Source organism: Megascapheus bottae, chromosome X (genome assembly GCF_031878675.1).
Source record: "Megascapheus bottae isolate mThoBot1 chromosome X, mThoBot2.hap1, whole genome shotgun sequence".
Lineage (NCBI taxonomy): Eukaryota > Metazoa > Chordata > Mammalia > Rodentia > Geomyidae > Megascapheus > Megascapheus bottae.
In genome coordinates, this window is record NC_143547.1 from 455,345 (window position 1) to 477,662 (window position 22,318).

At 40.9% G+C, this 22,318-nt stretch overlaps 1 protein-coding gene across 1 annotated transcript in view; it reads right to left on the reverse strand.

Annotated features, from left to right (window-relative positions):
* The window catches only part of Mid1 (midline 1), an 87,173-nt gene that overhangs the window by 57,102 nt on the left and 7,753 nt on the right, over window positions 1-22,318 (reverse strand). The window contains exon 2 of the mRNA XM_090325626.1: window positions 156-251. Within this exon, the coding sequence (XP_090181752.1) occupies window positions 156-251 (96 nt within the window). The remainder of the gene's footprint in view (window positions 1-155; window positions 252-22,318) is intronic.

A 22,318-nucleotide genomic window follows, 5' to 3' on the forward strand; every position in this document is an offset into this window, starting at 1 on the left:
GTGGTAGAACTCTAGCCTTGAGAAAACCCAAGGACAATGCTCAGGCCTTGAGTTCAAGGCCAGGACTGGCAAAAAAAGAAGTGTGAAGACATAAAAACCTTGATCTAGCAGTGATAATCCCGAAATCGAATACAAACAGCTAGAGATATACTCACTTCAACATGTTGACAGGTTTGAATGAGCTTAGCCAAAAGGGTCTCCAGTTCTGTGTTCCTCTTGATAAGGTTGGTGAGATTGCTCTCTAAGTTTTGCTGTTCAAAAAGAAAAGAAGAAAAAATGTTATTATGCATACTTCTCTTGTATAGGCACATTTTTCATAATCAGGAAAATCAATTTTTTTCAAAAATTTCAATGAAACTGATTTTATTACAAGTATTTATAGATTGAAACTGCATCTTCAAAGTCACATTATAAAAGAAATTTCTAGAAATACTCAGACGTCACTATTTTATTGCTGTTTATTATGTTAACCTGTGTGTAATTGAATAATCATCATATGTTATTCCTAGGTTATGAATTAAGAAGTCAGAAAGTGATTTAGTTCCTTTGAACTCAATCAGAAATGTCAACAATGTAAGAAAGATACCCCAACATATCTCTATCCTGTATTAAATTTTAGAATTTATGACTTTTATTGTCAGGCGAGGTCAATCTGTTGGAAACAAGTTAGAATTGACCAACTATTGCTGACAACATGGCCATTTATAAACATCTATTAGAAATCTTTGTCAAATATTTCCTCAGTTTGTTTCAGTGCACATGATTCTGTTCTGTGTCTATCCATGCAAGATCAATATTCTTTTAACACTGCTTTATACCATAGTGGTTTGTAAAACTATAGAATTACTTCCTGTTTCTTTAGATCATCAATTTAATATTTACTTAAATGAACATTTGAACATATTTTCAGTCCTCTGTGCTGCAGTAAGACTCATTCAAATATCCCCATGCTTTCTCATTTGTACTCTTCCTTTTAGCCCTCATTCCTTCATTTATTCATCCATACAACTGGTAGTTATTAAGCTTTTAGTATATGTCAGATTCTGAGAAAGAGACTTGGGAAACAAGAAAACAAAACAAAACAAAAAAATCTCTACTCCTGGGTCAGGAGTTCGGCCTAGTGGTAGCGTGCTTGCTTCGCATGCACGAAGACCCGGGTCGATTCCTCGGTACCTCATACATAGAAAAAAAAACCAGAAATAGTGCTGTGGCTCAAGTGGTAGAGCTCTAGTCTTGAGAAAACCCAAGGACAGTGCCCAGGCCCTGAGTTCAAGGTCCAGGACTGGCAAAAAAAACAAATCCCTACTCCCTATTCACAAGCAAATGGTCAGGCATCTGGGAGAGATACTCAATAAAGAGGCTACTGCCTTCTAGGAAGCTAGTTACAGATACGAGCTACTGGCACCTGGCCACACCTTTTCTTATTGAACTGTTTTTTGACCCTGTTCCAATTCTTTTCTCTGTAATTTTAAGGGAACTCGACAGACTTATTTCTAAGATTTTGAAAAATGGCAATTCTCCATGTACCGATCTTTGCTGAATGATTCCCAAGAATCTGATTTTGTCTTTGTCAAGTACTTTTTTGGTATCTGATATGAACTTTGTACCCTGCGCTATGATTTGGGGTTCGTATAGCTCAGCCAGGTGAGGACTACACGCTGAGGTGAGGAATTGAGTTTCTTTCCCCAAAGAAGGCATTCCCACAAGACACTGTGCAGTTGAGGAACAGATCCTGGCTTGGCTCAATGCCTCTGTTTCCTTCCATGAGAGTTCCAGTTCTGACTTTCATTCCAGGGAAGGTGAAAGGTGCCCTGTGAGCCAAGAGTGTGCATGAGGCGTGTTCACGTTCCAGTGGTCCAGGGCTTCTACCCTCATTGCTCCCCTGAGCATCTCCCCAGACTTCTTGGAGTTGCCGAGATCCAGCCTCCCCTCACCACTTTGCACTCCATTTTAATTCTAGTCCTTAGAGAATGTACCACTTAGGTTTAAGCTTGGTTCTGCATTCTTCGCAATACACTTGAAAACCTATTTTTTCTCTAAATCTCAGGTGTTCTTATCTCTGAGGGAAGTTTTATGTTTCTGTCATCTGGATTTCAAATGGTCAACACATCTCAAAAAATATGGTTACTTTAGAAATAAGCCAGACTCAAGGGAACATAGGCCCAATAGTTTCCCTCATTTGTCATAATCAGTAGAAACCTTGGGCTCTCCTAGCAGAGATTTACAATAGAACAAAACCTAGACACATAAGGCCAAAGAGTATGACACTAAATGTAAGGACCTCCAGGATAAGGAAACAAAAGCCATATAATAAGTGACTGTTGTTCTTAATGTACTATGTTTGTTATCTCTCATCTCTTTTGCCATCCCTTGGTTATCTCATATTGTTACAATATTTCACCTTGTCATCTGATATATTTTATATGTGCTTAATTGGTTATTTGAAATTGGATAGGGAAGGGGGGGAAATCAAGATAAGCGGGGGGAGGGGGGGGGGAAATGGAGACCATGTCATGAGAAGGAATATCAATGTTTGTGAAGTTATGCACCTTTTATCTGGTGAAGATAATGTAACCCTTCTATTAATCATCATAAAAAATATGGCTACTTTGGGGCCGGGAGTTTGGCCTAGTGGTTAAAGTGCTTGCCTAGCATGCATGAAGACCCGGGTTTGATTCCTCGGTACCACATACATAGAAAAAAGCCGGAAGTGGTGCTGAGGCTCAAGTGGTAGAGCTCTAGCCTTGAGAAAGTCCAAGGACAGTGCTCAGGCCCTGAGCTCAAGCCCAGGACTGGCAAAAAAAATGGCTACTTTAAATGAGACGTGGAATTATTTCTCATTTAAAGCCAAAGTCAGACAATGAGACAGTGGGACTGACGTAAGGACCACCTAATAATTCCACAGGAAGAATCACTTCCAAGCTCTTCATAACAACCCTCCCTTCTCTATACGGAAACCCCAAAAGATGGTAGCACTAAATGAACTACAACGGAGAATCACAGTATAGTCAGAGACTAATGAACAATTCTAAGGCAGTTCACAATTCAATATCCTTGATTTAGCTATAATTATCACAAGTTATATTAGTCAGCTCCTTTCCGTGTGTTAATCTTAGGGAATCCTTTTACTTTTCTTTTTGGCTGACCCTTTATAGCAGGAAATTTCTAGAGAAATATATCATGGAACTGTTTACAGTTCAATTGTCAGAGATATGGCTTTTTAAAGCTAGTCAGTAAGAGAGCCAAATAAATGCAATCCAACACATTTCAATTCTGCAAACATCTGCTTGCTTCCCCCTTCCTTTCTTCACTATACCTCATGGATAAAATCTGTTTTTAATCATCTAATACAAAGACTAAAGCCTGTAATTTAAACACTTTGACCTATCTCATTCCTATGGGTTTCTTCAAATTGAAATAGGACAAGTGTTACCAAAGTCCACAAAGAATTACTGAGTCAGAAGTACAACACAAGGAAATTAAGATGGGGGAGAGACCTGTTTTCAAGTAGTACCAAAGGGGCTGACAGCACTTTTGAAGAGAACACGAGTAATGGAATGGTAACAAAATCCAGTCGTCAAAAAGCCATGTGTCCATAAGCTTGCACTACAGGGATGTCTCTGGGGATTAGTTGCAATTTAACTCTATCGCTAACATCCTGTGTGGCAATGTGCAGTCTCTACAATCTCTTGATTTGATTGTACTTTGTGTAACAGAGAACATTTTTATGGGCAGGACTTTAGGACTAAGTAGATATAAGTATCTACATTCCTATGCATATCTTAAAAAAAAACGATCAATTCTATTGCCAACTGAAAACATCAATATACTCAATATGTTCTTACCAAGCTGAGCTTTATAGAAACCCATGGATGAGAGAGGGAAGGAGACCTCAGCCACTACCCAGGTGGACTCTCTTGAACCTATGACATACTTGAGCTCACTTTTTCCATTCACAATGACAAATGATCCACCTATCAATGCCATCATTAAGACCAGATGAGGAAATGAACACATGCACCAGAAAACACCACCGACATTTATTGTGAAATTATAAAGGTGAGGAGATAAAATAGTGTGACTTAATAGCCAGACATAGTCCAACTCAATGTCTCTGAAAGGTATCATTCCCAAGATGGCTGGTGGTTTCTTTCTGAAAACCCCTGTGCCATTCTGCCTTTAGAGCTGTTCCCAGCTCCTGGCAGGGCAGGCAGGCTGTGGTACGAGGAACAGTCGAGGTAGGCAGATGGAAAATCCTGGCAATTGGTGGAAGAACAGTGCTGCTTACTCACTTGCTTCTAGTTGAAACAACTCTGAGCCCCAGTCCATGAAATCTCCCCCAGGGCCCTCTGGGAGAAGGCACAGGAGTCCAAAGTGACAACGGGCTCATTAACACACCCTCTTTCCTCTTCCTTCCTTTCCATTTCCTCTTCCTTCCAGGTGCTTCCTGGATCACCTCCCAATTCCAGTTCTCAGTCAGAGTCTGCTCTGGGAGACCTCACCTACGACTACTGGAGTGGTGATCCTTAGCTATTCTGTTTGATTAATCCTCCTAGGAGGGCTAGCTGGATTTTAAATGATTTCTTTGCTGTAGACATTTGCAAATACAAGAGATTGTTTGCTCCTCCTTCCTTCTTTCTTTTTGTCTAAGTCACACACCCTCTTTGGAATGTGTTTCAGGCATCTCAGCTTATCCCAGTCCATTTCAAGGGCTGCACAGCTACCCGTGGCTAGTGGATGTCATACTGGACAGCGCAGCACTGGAGTCCACAGGAGAATAGGCAATGTTTCTTTCTCCTGAAAACTGGGTGTGCTGGTGGCTCATGCTTGTAACCATAGTTACTCAGGAAGCTGAGATCTGAGAATCATACCTCAAAGCCAGTCTGAGACTGGTCTCCAATTAACCTCCAAAAAGCCAGAAATGGAGCTGTGGCTCAAAGTGGCAGAGCATTAGCCTTAATCACAAAAACTCAAACACAGTAGGCCTTGAGTTCAAGTCCTTGAACTGGTACACATGGACAGACACACACACACACACACAATATTTGCAACAAATACTTTTTGTTTTCAGTGGCCTTTACCTCGTTCTTAAAATGATTCAATTCTATAGCTGTTTCAGAATGAAAGCTGCCACACAGTATAAGAAAGTGAGAAGGGGTCTGTGTCAATAAAACTATAAACACAAGTCTTAGCTGAGATTTGGCTCAAAGCTGTTTTCCAAACTTGAGTCTAGAAGATGTGACCTCGGATTCAGACATTTCTCTGCTACATTCTCCCCTTTCTCTCTCTCTCTCTCTCTCTCTCTCTCTCACACACACACACACACATACACAAACATTTTAATGTGACGAGTACTTCCGTTAAGCATACAGAAGCCAGTGCCAGTCTTCTTGTAATCAAATACTAAGTGTTCAGATGCTCGGTAGTTCTTAACCTCTCTGTGCTGTGTGCCTCAGCTGCACCATGGCACTGCCAAGGGGATTGGAGGGCGAAGTATGTGCAAGCCTTTGGAAGAGGGCCTGTCTGCCACATGGTGGTTCAATCAGTGCTCGTTAGGCAGATTAAACAACTTGTTTTCCATGTTTGCAATTGATACCAATAAAGGCTTAATTTCTAACACTTCTACCATCACCAAACTAAAATGTTTATGCATTTCATAAACATTGTCTTGATTTCTAATTTAATAGCCAATAGTTAAAATAATATACAATGCGCCCCACCCCAGGCCGTCACATTTTGTAGAAAAAAACACTGAACCCAATGTGTTTGATATTCTTATGAGCTCGGGATTGCTGTCAGAATTTCTACCTAGGCTTCCGTTCCTATTTGAGACTTGTGCGGGTATATTTTTAAATGTTGCTTAAAGCCAGGAGCTGGCTACTTAACCATTAATAATAACAAGCTGACCAATCCAATAAGGTTTTTTGAAAGGGTACAGCTACTGGGCAGAATTCACCACCACCCTTCTGCCAGCCCCGTCTGAGGAATTCAGCAATTCCACAGGCAGACTACTGGAGAAAGGTCAAGTTTGAAAAAAGATGAAGACATGTATTGCTTACCACTTTCTGTTGCTGGTTGATCATGGGGCTTGAACTCGAGACCCTAGGTGCTGGCCCTTATCTTTTTCACTCAAGGCTAATGCTCTACCACGTTGAGTCACAGCACCACTTCCATAAGTCTCGTGGACTTTCTTGCCCTGGTTGACTTCCAACTGTGGCCCTAAGTTCCCAGCCTCCTGAGTAGCTAGGACGAAAGGTGCGGGCTCTCAACACCCAGTTTGTGTTGCTGCTCTTTATACAAAAGAGGTGATTGTCTTATCATTTGTGTTTTTGAGGTATGTTTCTAGTGTGTTTTCAAGGAACCATATCCGGCCAACTTCCTTTGTGTTAGGTGTTTTTTGGTGAGGTGTATTCGACTTGATAATTTAACAATCCATGGTGAGACAGTTGATTTATACCAATCCCAAAACAAGCCTTCAAGCATAAGTAGAGACACTAGCAGAAAATCGAAAATCCAAGTTCACAGATGAGCTTTGTCCTACAAACTGCCACACTCAATAAAATAACAAGGTCAGCATACAAATGCTCCTAATTTTAGCCTTTGGAGATCTAAACCTAAGAGTCAGGTTGCTGGGAATTAATGACTTGTCATTGAACACTACTATTAAAATGTATGCCTGAAATAGGAGATTTCAGTAATTCCTTTTGGGTTTGTCCAGGCCTTAAAGAATGTTTGCTCTTATTCTGAAGTCAATACTTCAGAAAGTCTTTAAAGTATAATATTAGGTCTGGATAGCTTTCAAGGCAAACACAGATCAGGCTTGTTTCATTCCTAATATTCATAGTGACATTATGGAACGGTGTGCCCGGCCCTGACACCTAACACCGCCACTCCAACACCAGTAGGATACAGATGTGCCGAGTGCCACAACCCATATATTTTCTTCTAAGGAGCTTTAATTACTATCTTTAATATGAAAAACACACTTGAATGAACACATGCCACCTGCATAGAGCATAAATTCTTTATATGGAACCCAACTCTTAATATGTTTTAATTAACATGAAGGAGTCTGAGGCTATCTTCTGGTCTGACTCCCTCCAGATGACAAATGCATGTGATGTATGTTGCTTTCATTTCTTAATGCCTTTTTTCATTGGTTAGGATAGTTACCATTTCTAAATGCCCTGGCAAGACAGGCTGCCCAGGGAAGTTCAAAAAAACCTAATAAAATGCAATCTGCATACAAATTTAAGTCTAGTGTTTCATGGACAATTTAAGTCATTTTGATATGTGATACCATATTTACCTTGTCAGATTTTATTGGCAATTTCTATATTAACACCTCAGAATCTGTTCCATGTAGAGATCCCATCACTACTCGTCCACTCGGAATTTTCGAATTTTGGTAGTCAATAACACGCAGAGAATAAATTTTCAAATTTATTTATGGTCTGGAAATGCTTTCAAATTTGAACTAGGTAAATAAATACCATTGTATAGCTTTATTCATTTAGTTCCCGGTCATAACCTTAGCAGATCCAATCGCAGCTAGCTATTTGCAGGTATTACAGAACTGAATGGCCTTTTTTGTTCACTTGTCTCTCCTAACACCCTTTCTGCTTAAATAAGGAGTTGAGCACTAGCTAATAAATACACTTGTCAGGTTGTGTATATATAGAGATGTATGCATGCATGTGTGAGACCATGCAAATGGCACTGGGACTTGAACCCTGGGACTTGTGCATGCTAAGTAAGTGTTCACTGACTGAGCTCCCTCCCCAACCCATTACTGTCCGTTTGAAGCCTAAATATTGAATGAATCCTTGCAATTCTCCAACTTAGAAATAATGGTCTCACTTGTAAAATTTAAGCCCACAGCCAAATGTTTCTAATAATATGACTATAATCTTTATCAACGGAACCGAGAAAAGTATTTTCTGAGGTTACAACATACATATCAAAACCATGGACTTTCTAATCAGGCAGTTTTCCTGCTCTCTGCACTGGTGCCTCTGCTCAGCTTCTGCATCCTTGTCAATCCTGCACTGCAGGCTGCCACTGCACTAACTTGTCAGTGAAAGATCATGGGGTGCAGGAAATTCTGCAAAACAGACACACAGGACTTCACTTTATTGCTTCTGCTTAGGTGAAAGCTTTCAAATTGGAACAGTATTTAGGAATATTTTGTTAAATATTTTTGTATTAAAGAATGTTTAAAATAAAAAACTGAAATATCACCTCATTGAATTTTACCCACGATTTAAATTTACTGTTGTCTGATATGAATTAAAAATATGTTGGTGGTTAATAAAATGAGTCAAAAAATTCACCTTTAAGATTTAGATTACCTGAAGGATTGGAATATGAGGCATATTCCTATATTTCTATAGTAGGGATTGAAAATGCTAACTGAAACTTGTTGGTATGGACCATCAAAAAATGCTATGTACAGATTAGTTTTAAGACATCTCAGTGAATTGTTCAAAGATACTTATTAATGTTTCAAATAACAGAAGCTATTTTCTTAGGTATAGTTGATCTTCCTACCCGCAAGTACTCAATTCTCTCATCTCAGTGCAAAAGAAACAATAGGTAGTACATGATGGGGCTGAACATACGACAGTATGTTCCAATAACACTTCATTGATAAAAAATTAGCAAACTATGACCCACAGGCCATTATCTATCTGCTGGCTACTTTTGTATAGCTTGTGAGCTAAGAACTTGTTTTACATTTTTAAATTAACTTTTGATACATAGTTTCACCAAAATATCTTCGACTAGCCTGGAATTCAGGATTTGTCCACCTTGGCCTTCTGACTGCTGGGATTACAGACAGGAATAGCATGCAAGGTCATTCTCAACAGCTTCTTTTTTAAAACAAAAGATGAATATGATTGCTATGAAATGTGCATGTATAAAAAATTCTTTATTGGCCCAGAATTTGGCCTAGTGGGAGAGTGCTTGCCCAGCTTGCACAAAGACCCAGATTCAATTCCTCAGTACCAAGTACATAAAAGAAAAAGCACTGGATTACAATAGCTCAGTTCAGAGAAGCAGATAGATAATTCAGACTCAGAAGAGTAAGAAATGCAGGTTTTAAACCCAATCAAAGTTAGTATAACAAAAGAATGTCCGAGGATTAGTCTACTCTTTCCATTCCTAAATAAGGGCACACAGTGCCAGGTTTTCACTGCATGTCAAGCAGAATCACTCATTGATTTCTGGCTCCATCAAGTCCCCTCATGTTTTTCTTGTTAATCATAAGATACACCTCCAAGGTGGGCTTAGAGCACTGGATAATTAGTCTATAAAATCCCCTAACATTGATGGATGTCCTATACATTGTGTATGTCGCTTAAAGCTTTGCTTCCTATATCCTTCAGAGTCAAATAAAGCTGTATCTCTTTTATTCTACCTTAAGTGGATGGTGAAATTGCCAGATATTCATTAATGAATGTGTTATGGCCTTTCTACTTATAGTTTTAACTGATACCATCACTTTTTTTTTACCACATCTAAATGTCAACTTAGATTCATAGTGGATGCCTACATAGCTTTGGAGGGATGAAAATACATTTCTGTTGCTCAGGACTGTAAGAAGATCATTTTTCCCTAAGTCAGCACCTCACATTCTGTAAGTACTTCATGTCAGGTGGAATGAATATAGTAAATATATTTCCAAATAAAAGAGTAAACACTCTTTGGTCAGATAATGTTGCAGAGACGATGGTGCTTTTCTTTGTTTTAACTACAGTGGTATCCTTCCCAAATTTTGCTTCTTCTGGCTCAGCTACTAAAATTCGTTATTCAAATTCAACATACGGCCTGGAGCTGCTGGCTCTCCTTTGCAATCCTAGCTACTCAGGAGGCTGAGATCTGAGGCTCACTGTTGGATGCCAGATTGGGCAGGGAAGTCCTCAAGACTTCCATCTCCAATTCACCACTAGAAAACCAGAAATGGCGCTGTGGCTCAAAATGGTAGAGAGCTAGCTTTGGATGAGAAAGCTCAGGGATAGCACTTAGGTCCTGAGTTCAAGCCCCAGGATCCACAAAATGATGATGATGATGATGATGATGATGATGATGATGATGATGATGATACATAGTTTCTTTGCTTTTGAATCTATAGCATTCCCAGGAAGGGCTCAGATTATGTTCACAACATTCATATCCCACATGGATAGTACAAGAAAGCATTTTTGGGCCAAAAGAGGTTACAAGAGGTTACCCTTTTTGGCTCAAAAACAGATCAAAATTCCATTGCATTCAAAGTAGGTCTGGTCTGTTAGGAATTTACAAAATCAATGTTATGGAAGAGAATTCCCCATTTGGGACCTTGTACAGAATCAAATGTGAAAGGATGTCATCGTATTCAGACTTTAGTAAACCTCCAGAGACTGAGAGACCCTTGCCTGGGGAATCAGAGAGATTGAATCTGAAATTCTTTCCATCCCCTGCATCTTTTGTTCATTCTCTTGTTCCATTACACTTTAGGAGGCATCACCCTGCCTTTGTCCACTCAACATGGTTAGGATTGCACTGAAATTAAAGAAGGGAAGTGAGATGAAGACCGTCCACTAGGTAAGTGGTTCCTTTCCTAAGTCACGCACTGAAGACACCAACACATGAGGGCTGGTCTATAACAGAGCCTTTGCAATGTGCACTGGGGACGGATTGAGGAAGTAGCAGCATCTGAAGGCCCCCAGGAGATTATATCTGCAACCAAGGGTGAAGATGACTGGTCAAAATGAAGGCAAAGAGCTAGATGCCAGCTCACACCAAAATCCTAGCTACTAAGGAGGCTGAGATTTGAAGATTGCAGTTCAAAGCCAGCCGGAAAAGGAAAGTCCATGAGACTCTTACCTCGAATGAACTATTCAGAAAAAGCCAGAAGTGGTGCTGTGACTCAAGTGGTAGAGCACTGGCCTTAAGCACAAAGAAGCTCAAGGATGGCACCCAGGACCCAAGTTCATGTCCCAGGACTGGCAGGGGGAGGAGGCAAAAAGGCATAGGTTTGCCAATCAAGCACAAAAAAATAAAGCCAGGTATTGGTGGCTCACACCTATAATCCAAGCTTCTTAAGAAGCTTAGATCTGAAGATCACAAAGCCAGCCCAGGCAGGAAAGTTCCTGAGACTTTATCTCCAGTGGCAGTGCTGTACCAAATGGTAGAGTGCTAACTGTGAGCACAAAGAGGTCACCTTGGAGCCCAGAAACAACGTGTCCGCCATAATCAAGCTGAAACAAGAGTCCAGACTATCCTCTGAGCAGCTTTGATTTTCTTATCACAAAGCCCCTCCTAAAGGGAGATCTGAGAGAATAATCAACCAGAGCAAAGTTTAGCCAAGCCTGATATGCTCTGTGCATGCTTCTGATCCTCTTGTTTCCATAATATACTGATCAAAGCTCCTTTTGGGTTTTTCCACATTACTTTCTCCATTCACTAGTACAAGATCTGATATGTTGGCCCTACAACAGGGGACTCTGACCTAGGACTCTGGTGACAGTGGTAATAAATCATATAAAGGACTTTCAGCCACACTCAAATCATCTTTCTGAAAGTGTAATTTTTTATTTCAGTACAACCTTACTTATAGGATAGTGAACAAATGTTTAAATGGGACACATCTACTCTAATTAAAACCATATTATCTTCCCATCTTGTAAGCCTGAAAAAGGAAATAGTCATTCCTTAGATGAAAACCCCAACATAATCATAGACTTGGACTCCTCCAAGGGTGAGTTTTTTTTTTTTTTGGCGGAGGGGGGATGTTTTGCTAAAATGACCCTCTGGGGCCTTCCCTTGCCTTTTATGAGTTACAGGCTGGCCTCTAACTCATGGTCCTCCAGCCCCAGTGCCTGGAACTACAGGAATGTTTCACCACAGGTGGATCAGCATTTTATTTTCTTCCCAATGTTACCATCCTAACCATCTTCCTCCACAATATCCTGGTTCTCATTCTTCAGATTTTTGACTATCCAATTAAAAGAGCACCAGGGCCGGGCGCATGGCCAAGAGGTAGAGCGCTTGCCTAGCATGTACAAGGCCCTAGATTCCATTCCTCGGTACCACATACACACACACAAAAAGCTGAAGTGGTGCTGTGACTCAAATAGTAGAGTGCTAGCCTTGAGAAAGCCCAAGGACAATGCTCAGGTCCTGAGTTCGAGGCCCAGTTCCCAGCAAGCCTGAATTATTAGACACTCCATTCTCAAAAGTGCACGCTCCATCTATTCTAAAAGGATTGAATGTTTTCAGATTTCTGAATTGGCATGCAAAATCCTCAAAGCTATACTAGGTTTACACTTTCTCCAGTAACAGCCAGCTATAATTGCCACCACACTGCAAAGTGAACCTTCAACTTCAGTGAAACTGGATTCCCTAACTGGGCAGTAACTGCTCTGTCCGTTGTTGCTTTTGAGGCCTCAGTTGTGTCTTTCCATCCACCTAGAACTCGCCCCTCAGCCCAGCACCAAGTATCAGGAGCCAGAACTAGCCATGCAAATTGAGCCTTGCTCCATAAGAGTGCATTAATAATAATGTAACTGAAGATTTCCTGACTCTAACCGAAGTCAAGAAAGCAAATGCTAATTCCATTTGAAAATTGGATAGAATTAAATCATACGGTTCTGGAGACATCAAATACATATTTAAGACATCAAGCCCCAGTTCACTATATTACACAAACACTGATTAAATTAGTTTCAGAAATTGTTCTGTGGCCAGAGAGCTATCTACTACACAATGGACCATGCAATAAATCTTAGACTATATGTGTTGACAGGTATAAGATGATTTATTGAATCATGAAACAAGGGATTGTAAGGCATTTCTAAGAAATACACACTCTCTTCCCATGCAACATTATTTTACTTAGCGAGAGCAATTTAGAAGGAAATTATACTATTAAAATAATAGCCACTTCTCATACATTTCTAATTCTACATAGTAAAGATATCCAGAAATGAAATCACGAGATGTTATTGCTGGCTTTAGATCAGACAGATGACTTAATAATTATCTATCTTCTGGTAAGAATGCTTACCTTCTAATAAGCAGAGAATTTACATTACCTATGACCTCCAATATTGCTTCAATCACATGTTAGCACTAGATTTTAATCTTATATCTGATTTGCAGTGTTATTGTATTTTACATAAAGAAAAACTAAATAAATTAAACTTACGCTGTTAGTTAATATTGGTTTTTGTATGTGTATGTGTGCATGTAAGGGTGCCGTGACTGGGTCTTGAACTCAGTGCCTGGGTGAAATACCTTAGCTTTCTTGCTCCAGGCTGGTGTTCCACAGGCTGGTGAACCACTGCTTCGTTGATGGCTTTTCACTGACTAATTGAAGGTAATAGTCCCACAGACTTTTGTGCCCAGGATGGTTTCAAACTATGACTCTCAGATCTCAGCTTCCTGGGATTACAGGCGTGACTCAGTAGCTCTCTGCTAAACTGAGATTCTTAAGGCTGTTTCTGAACTCAAAGCAACTGCTAGCATAACACAATCAGCCAAACACAAAAGCCACACTTTAAATACGATTCTTAGTGAAAAATGACTAACCGTCTTGAGTTCCATCTAAAAAGCTTCCTGCAATCGAACATTAGTTCCACTCGTGGGTCTCTAGTTCTCAAGAAGTATCCTGGTTCGGCACAAGACTTTGGTGTAGAAAAGATCCAGCTGGGAGCCTGTTCTAGGGTAGGGAGTCAAAAGAAGTTGAATTCTGGGTCTAGTGGAGCCTTTGGAATAGAGAGAGGCTGAAAGACAGGTCAATTCCTATCCTTTGGGGAATCCAGTTTTTTATATGAATGAATGCTTTATCTCAGCCTCCTGAGTAGGTAGGAATGCAGGCATGATTCATAAACACTAGGCTCTGAAGTACTTTTAAATTCTTTGCGTGGTATAAACATATAAGCCTAGATCTGCAGTTTGGTCTTCAAGTTGTTATACAAAAGGAAATTGGGTGGGGGAGGGGAGGAAGTTCACATCACAAAAAGCGAAAATCCCACGTGTAAACTTTCTGAGCATGTTCACAGAGGAATACAGGGGCTCAAGAGCAGATGGCTTCAAAACAGGAACGCTTTGCTAAATATTTCCACTGGATTTCTCAAGACCCTAGCACATTTACTTCTAGGCAGCCATTTGACCATGCTTGAGTCAAATTGATCAAGGCAGTTTTATTTCTATGTATAAAATCGAATGTGGACAACATTCTTATTATAGCATAGAATGGAATTGGGCAAAATAATGGCCATTTAAACTAGTTAACCTATCGATTACATCCTTCATAGAATTTTAACCTAAATTAAACATTACCAATATACAAATGGAAGGTATGTTAAAACAAAATAAAAGAACCATCAAATCTCTATATTACAACTATTAATGTGTTTTGCAGATTTTTTAAAGGTTGGGATGAATCCAAATTGACCGTGCATATGCTGTCTTTGGCAATCATGTGGTTTTTTAAAACAATTATAAAAATAAAAGAAACATTTGCCCATTACTACTAGAATATACAATGTCTCTACAGGATACTTTCTGCTGTTAGAATAAATGCTTGGACCCTTAAAAATGTTATAGCTCATTACTTGCCAATGACTGCCCTCTGTAAGAAATATAAGTCTTAAAGAGACGTGCAGTGAGGAAACTTAAGGCCTAAGAGGAATTGGAATTAATAGCAAAAATATTGTCTGAACAAAAAAGGTGAGGGGAAAAATGGGTTGAAATTGAACCTTTGCTGCTCAAAATACTCTCTTTCTTACAATAGTAAGCTGTTTTATTATTGTAGATATAGTGGTTATTAGGACAGACAGCGTTTTTATTGAGTATATTGTACAGACAAAAAAGGGATACTTTTCTCTTAAAATCATAGGTATGAAAGTTACTACCAAACAGAGATAGATCAGTCTCCTAAGACCAGATTCACTGTGTTTTTGTTTGGTTTTGCCAGTCCTGGGCTTGAACTCAAGGCTGAGCACTGTCCTTGGATTTTCTCAAGGCTAGAGCTCTACCACTTGAGCCTCAGCACCACTTCCGGCTTTTTTTCTATGTATGTGGTACTGAGGTACCGAACCGGGTCTTTGTGCATGCAAGGCAAGCACTCTACCACTAGGTAAAACTCCCAGCCCCTGTTTTTTTTTTTTTCTGCCAATACTGGGGCTTAAAGTCAGGGCCTATATACTGTCTCTGAGCTTTTTAGGTCAAGACTGGTCTTCTACCACGTGGAGTCACAGCTCTACTCCTGGCTTTTCTGGTAGTTAATTGGGGATAAGAGCCTTTGGACTTGCCTGCCTAGATTGGCTTCAAATCACAGTCCTTAGATCTTAGCCTCCTTAGTAGCTAGGGTTATAGGTGTAAGCTACCAGTGCCTGCCAGAGTCCATGAGCTTTCACTTTTTGGGAAACCTGTTTTTGTGAGAGTATTTTGGAATAAAGATTTCACGGGGGAATTTTCTCATACATATTCAGTAGACTGAGAGTAAACTATTAGAAGAATTACAAACTACTATTTTTACTAAGTGAAAAGAAAATCAGAGCTCCAGTTCCCTTAGAAGAATTAATTTTTTTTCTCCTTCTTCCTTGGTTATCTGATCACATCATCTCAATTTGCTGGGTTTCCCTCACTGCTCCTTCTATCCCCTTCTTTTCTGTTCTCCTTTTCTTTTTTTTCCTTTTTTTTTGCCAGTCCTGGGCTTGAGCTCAGGGCATGAGCACTGTCCTTGGGTTTTTCTCAAGGCTAGAGCTCTACCACTTGAGCCTCAGCACCACTTCCGGCTTTTTCTAAGTATGTGATACCAAGAAATCGAACCCGGGTGTTCGTGCATGCTAGGCAAGCACTCTACCACTAGGCCAAACTCCCGGCCCTCTCCTTTTCGTTTTAAGACAGAGTATCACTATGTAGCCCAGGTTGACCTCAAACTTGTTACTCTTCTGCCTGTTTTCCAAATGCTGACATTATAGACATGTGCCATCACACACATGGCTCCATTTTCTTTCCTTCTGGCTGCAAAAATAAAAATTGCTTGTACAAGAATAGTATGGTAAAAAAAAAATAGTATGGGTTAGAAGGTCTTTATTGAATGTCTCCAGAAGCTGGGTATGCTACAAACACTGTTTCCAACAGGCAGACTTCATGAAGTGGAAGGAACATTTGTTGAAGATTATATGTCTGTTGTCTACCATACGGATTATACTAACCAATTGCAAGACCTAAGCCAGGAGCTGGCAAATGATGGCCAATGGGACAAACAAATCTGGCCAGCCACCTGTTTTTATAAAGTGTCACTGAAATATAATCATGGCCATTTGTTTCTGTATGGTCCAGGGTTGCTTTTGTGCTGCGGTGGAGTTGAGCAATTCTGAAAGAAACCATAAGGCCTGCCAAGTCAGAAAGAGCAGCTGACCCTTTACGAGCTGTGTTTATTGTCCCCTAACTTAATGAATTCATCTGGGCCTCAGTTTCCCCATTTTGTAACTGACGTGCTACACAGGGATGAAGTAGTTCCACCACACTGACATACTGGCATCATATGGGGTGGTCGAGGGAAGTCCCTATGTGGAGCTGCAGGGCAGAGGTTCTAGTTTGATAGCAGGGCCGGGCTCCTGCCCAAGGTCATCTGTGCGCAGCCAGGCTGGGAAATTTGGGGACTAAACAACTGCCAAGGCCCTGCGAGTTCCATGCTTTCACGACCTGGACTTCTTGTAAAGTAAGTAGTTATCTGCCAACAGGAACAAACACTTGGAAATTATGCCTAAGTAAATTCAGCCTTGGCATGGAAGACTCACATTTGATTTATACCCTTCCAAGTGTCTGTCTGAACAGAAGAGTTGAAACTCGGGATTTGCAAGACTAAAGATGCACTGCTACCTAAACACAAAGCAAGCATGCCTTTGAAAGATTTATATTAGACGAACAGAATGAATGAGTTCATTTTTGATCTATGGAAATAATTGACTTTTCATATATCACAATTAAAACTGGAGCACATCGATTTATAAGCCATTGGGGTGACAATCTCAGCTGCCAGCCCATTCTTCCAGACTCCTCTCTTGGAAGAAAGCCTCGAGCTCTCCTACGTCTGTTAGACACCTACACCTGCAGGATTGTCCTGACAATGAGCTGCCAAACACTCGAAAATCTGTGGGATAGCAGATAATATCAAGTGCTTCTAAATCACGTTTGGGGAAGGGATTAAAGACTATTTCCTAAGCCTTTGGAGGTTTCAATACTGCTGCCACAGCCTGAAGGATGGCATGTGCAGGCCCAGGCTGCTCAGAGATGAGCGGAGGGCTTGCAGGCAGGGAGAGGGAAGCACGGGGAAGTGTGCAGTGCTCAGAACTTTGGCACAGTTTCCAGGTCGCCCAGGTTACCAGGGTGACCGCAGATGGGGGTGGCGGGGGTCTCGACAAACTCTGGCCTTTCTACATCTTAAATAGGTGGTTTTATTGAAGTCACACAAACGAGTCTATCCCTGTAAGAAGGAAACTAACCATCTCCCTCGTGTTGTTGGCACCAATGCTTTGGTTCAACGAATGGGACCTCATCCTCTGTAGCATTGACATTTAGGGCCAGATGACTTTCTCCTGGGAGGGCTGTCCTCTGTATATGCCAGGCTGGTTTTAATCCACTGGATGCCAGTAACAGCCGCTACCACTCCCAAGCATAGCTAAAGCTGTGTAATTATCTTCTTATTGCCCACACTTCTTGCCATTCTATGTCAAGGTGCAATGGAAGCTCACTTTGCTCTGAGGTACCTGGGAATACAATATCCATACAGAGCTAGGCACCAGTGACTCATGCCTGTAATAATTCTTGCTACTTAGGAGACCTGAGGGCTGTGGTGATTTGAAGCCCCCGTGGCAACCAATTATCCACCAAAAGTTGGACATGAAGCCATAGCTCAACTAGTAGAATGCTAGCCTTGAGTGGGAATTGCTAAAAGACTGTGCCCAGGTCCTGAACTCAAGCTCCAGTCCTGGCACAAACACATAAAAATAAGAATGTATATGATAATATATAAATCTCATATTGTTACAATATCTCACTTTGTTACCTGATATATCGGATATATTTATATTTGGTTATTTGAAATTGCATAGGGAAGGGGGGAAAACAAGATGAGGGGTGGGGGTGGGGGGAGGGAAATGGGGACCAAGACATGTGAAAGGGTATCAATGTATGTGAATTAATGCACCTTCTATCAGGCAAATATCATGTAACCCTTCTATTAATTACAATAAAAATATATGAAAAAAATATATATATTGGGAAGGGGTAAAAAGTAGGTTGAAATTGTCCACCATGTTGACTTCACAAATAAGAAAATCCAAAAAATAGAGATTATAAGAAAGAGAAAGAGAGAAGGTGGGGGGGGGGAAAGAGTATCAGAAGCCATGATAGAGGTATGTGGAGCAAGAGGGTGGGAAAATCCCAAGAGACCAAAATCCATCTTCCCATTCCAGGAAGGCAAGGGAAAGCCAAAGAAGCCATCACAAGGTAAGAGGGGCCGCCCCGGCAACACACTCCCAACTTGAGCTGCAAGATAAAGCACTACCTCCTGCAAGCCTTATATCCAGTGTGGATATTTGTGAGACAGTAACTGCTCCTGTGAGGGAATGCTGGTCTTCTTTTATAAGTGGTCCTAGGGCTTGAACTCAGGGCATGGGCTAATTCTGCTCAAAGCTAGCTCTCTACCACGTGTGCCATAGCACTACTTCCAGCTTTATTGGAGATAAGAGTCTCATGAACTTTCCTGCTCTAGATGACTTCAAGGTGCCAATTCTCAGGATTACAGGCAGAGCCACTGGTAACCAGGTGACTAGCAGAAAAACTAGCCTTGGTGAACAAAGACACTGTGCTACTCCCATTATGAAGGTGCCATGTTGAGAGGTCAATTGCCTTGAGACTGACAACCTGGGGCAGGGGGCATGGAAACAAGGAACACGTGCCTCAGGGAATCTTGGGATACCTTGCTATGAAGTCTGGGTGGAAGGAAGCCATAGGAGGTGGTGAAGGACAGAGAGAGCATCTGACATGACCCACGAGAGCTAGTTTAAGCTATTGGAAGCTGCAGCACCAACATGGTTGGACCTGGGCACTGTCCTTGAGCTTTCTTGTCAAGGTGCCCAACCAGCTGAGCCATAAATCCGTGTCTGGCATTTTGGTTAGAGATGAGTCACGTGGACTTTCCTGCCTGGGCTGCCTTTGAACCGTGAGCCTCAGCTTTCAGCCTCTTGGTAGCTAGGATGACAGATGTGAGCCACCAACACTGCGTTTCTAGATGGCTTTTTCAAAGAGTAAACATGATAAGTAAGAGGCAAAAAGGGAATTTAATTTTTCTGTAAGCACCTAGTGTGGGATTCATTCAGCTTCCTCAGGTCTCCTACAACATCCAGAAACAATAGAGCATACCCAGAGTATGTCTTAAGCCAGCCCATTTCACTCTTTGTTGGGGTCAAATCTGATCACAGCAAATAGGCTTTGCACAGCCTTGTGAACAGATCCAAGGAGAAGGACATAACCACTCTCGAATCTGGTCAAGATCTTCATCCTAACACCCAAGATGGTAAAAATTCCTAACAGATCAGAAAAGTCTGCCAGCTGGCTGGGTTAACTCAACAGTACTTCCGCAAGCTGGCCTCCCATCTTCTGCTTTCTAGAGGCGGGTCCTTCAGAATGGAAATCACATCAACTGCTTTGGAGCGTGGCTATTTACCTGACCTCTGTTCTGAAAGGAAATGAGACCTGAGTGAGATGAGCCAACGGTCCAGCTGTGAACAGTAGACTTTCAATTTATTTAAAAAAAAAAAAGCGAGGGAACAGCTGGAAACGCAGCATGGAACAGAGCCCTGGTATTTGCCCTTACCTGTAATTCCAAAGGAATGAATAATGGGAATGTTATTATTTGTCCTCTGTGGTGGGGGCTTTCCCCTGAAATGTGTCCACTCCAGCTTCTGGAGTTAGGCAATTTCCAGATACCAACACCCACATCAATGAAATTTGATAATTATTTACATTAAAAATGGTTTCATGATGGAAGGGGAACTGTGACTCGTGATAAGGTAGTAGTAGCCTTGAGCTGCAGAGCTCAAGGACAGCGCCCAGGCCCAGAGTTCAAGCCCCACAACTCACCAAAAACAACAACAACAAAGAAAACAACAAAAAAAATGGTTTCATGAAATCAGCTCCATAGAACTCTTTTCATGGCCATTTCATTCACTCTTGTTACATGCTATCATTAGCTCTAGACCATGGTATCAATGGCTTATCTTTGCTATTCATTTTTACCTTCCCAGGCTTTTCCTAGTATTTATCTTCACAGTAGCTACATAAAAATATTCCTGGGTGACCAAAAAAGGTTTCTTTTCTTATGTAGAAAAAGGAAGACTGGTTAAAACACATAGGGAAAAGATCTCATACAAAAGCACAAAAGAAATCAGAGATTTCAAGGGATTTCTTATGACTTCAAGAATCGAACCTGGGGTAAGTGCTGGTGACTCAGGCCTGTAATTTTAGCTACTCAGGAGGCCAAGATCTGAAGATGGTTCGAAGCTAGCCAGGGCAGAAAAGTAAGACCTCCAATAAACTATTCAAAAAAAGCTAGAAATGGTGCTGTGGCCCAAGTGGTAGAGCACTAGCCTTGAGAAAAAGAATCATAGGGAAAGAAAAAGAATCATAGGGACAATGCCCAGGCCCTGAGTTCAAGCCTCAGGGGCTGTGTGACATCCCCCCCCACACACACACCTACCCCAATGCAAGTAGCACACTGTGTTTTCCTGATTCCACAAACGATCCTACAGACAGCAAAAGAGATATAAAGCTACTCTGTGCCTTCGGTAGAAGAAGCAAAGAGGAATGTCTAGACAATGACCTTTCAGTGACACTTCTGGTTTATCCTCCTCCCACTGCAACAGCCCCTCTTCCTCACTATATATAGATAATCGCTATATGAGTACAGTTGCCAAAACCCTGATGCTAGCTTCTTTTTCCAAGAAACAACTGTACATTAGTTCAGTCAAGTCCACCAGGAACAGAAAAGATCAGCTTGGCCATGAGGTCTTCAAAAGGGCACCTGTTTTTGAAAGCCATTTTTTTCTGCCCATTACTCACTGGTTCTTTAAAAAGCCCATTTTATTATTTAGCTTAGTTGAGAAGACAGAAGAAAATCAAAGTTTCCACTCAGCTTTTGGAATTAAGACAATTTCTAGATATTAACACCATGTAGTTCCCTTGAGAGTTGTTCAGTTTCCCATGTGGACCAGAAACACAAACGAACCCTGAGTAATTTACGATACTGTCAAGAAACCCATGATTGAATTACACCAATGAATCCTTTATTATAACTGTAAAGTGCAGATAAAATAATACCTCATGTTCATCCAATGCTTACTATGTGCCAATCACAAGGCTTGGCCCTTTACAAGCATTTTCTTTTCTTTTTCCTTTTTGATGAGAAATAAAAATGTGTTGTCTACTGTTATAGAGCCATGCAAAGAACTTAAAAGTACCATGCCAAAAAGTCCAGATCACAAAGTGAATCAGTTTCAAGTAGAGTTTGCAAATACAGTTGTATTAGGTTTTCCCATCATACTTACATCACATGCTGAAACTAAATCAAATCTGTAGCCATGTTCATTCTCTCAGGCCATTCATGTTCACTTGATTATTCACCTATATGCAGTGTATAATAATTTATGATGTCGATGGCTTTAGGAAGAGAAGTCCGATCATCACAGCTAAATACTGGCACTAGAATTTTGGCAAAATCCTAACTAGTTTTTAAGACTGTGACTGGTCCAGATGAATTATGTTGTTTCAAAACTTTTTAAATGTGGCCGAGTGTGGTCTAATGGTGGAGTGCTTGCCTAGCATGAACGAAGCCCTGGGTTTGATTCTTCTGTAGCACATACAGAGAAAAACCCAGAAGTGGTGCTGTGGCTCAAGTGGTAGAGCATTAGCCTTGAAAAAACTCAAGGACAGTGCCCAGGCCCTGAGTTCAAGCCCTAGAACTGCCCCCCCCCCAAAAAAAACTTCTCAAATGAAATTCGAACTTCCTGAACAGACCAGATATTCCTGACAGGTTTACTCACTTTGCATAATTAAATCAAATTAGCTGGAAAGAGCAATACTGTCAATTGCGCCATGCTTCCAACTGAAAACCCCTCAACCATTCTCATTATAAATGAGCATTGTTCTAACTTTTCCCTTAGTGATGCTCCTAAGGCTAGTGGGCCATCTACATAAAAGTAGCTCTTGGGTGTGGGCTCCAGATGTTCAACCGCATTTTTCATCTGAATCCATCTAT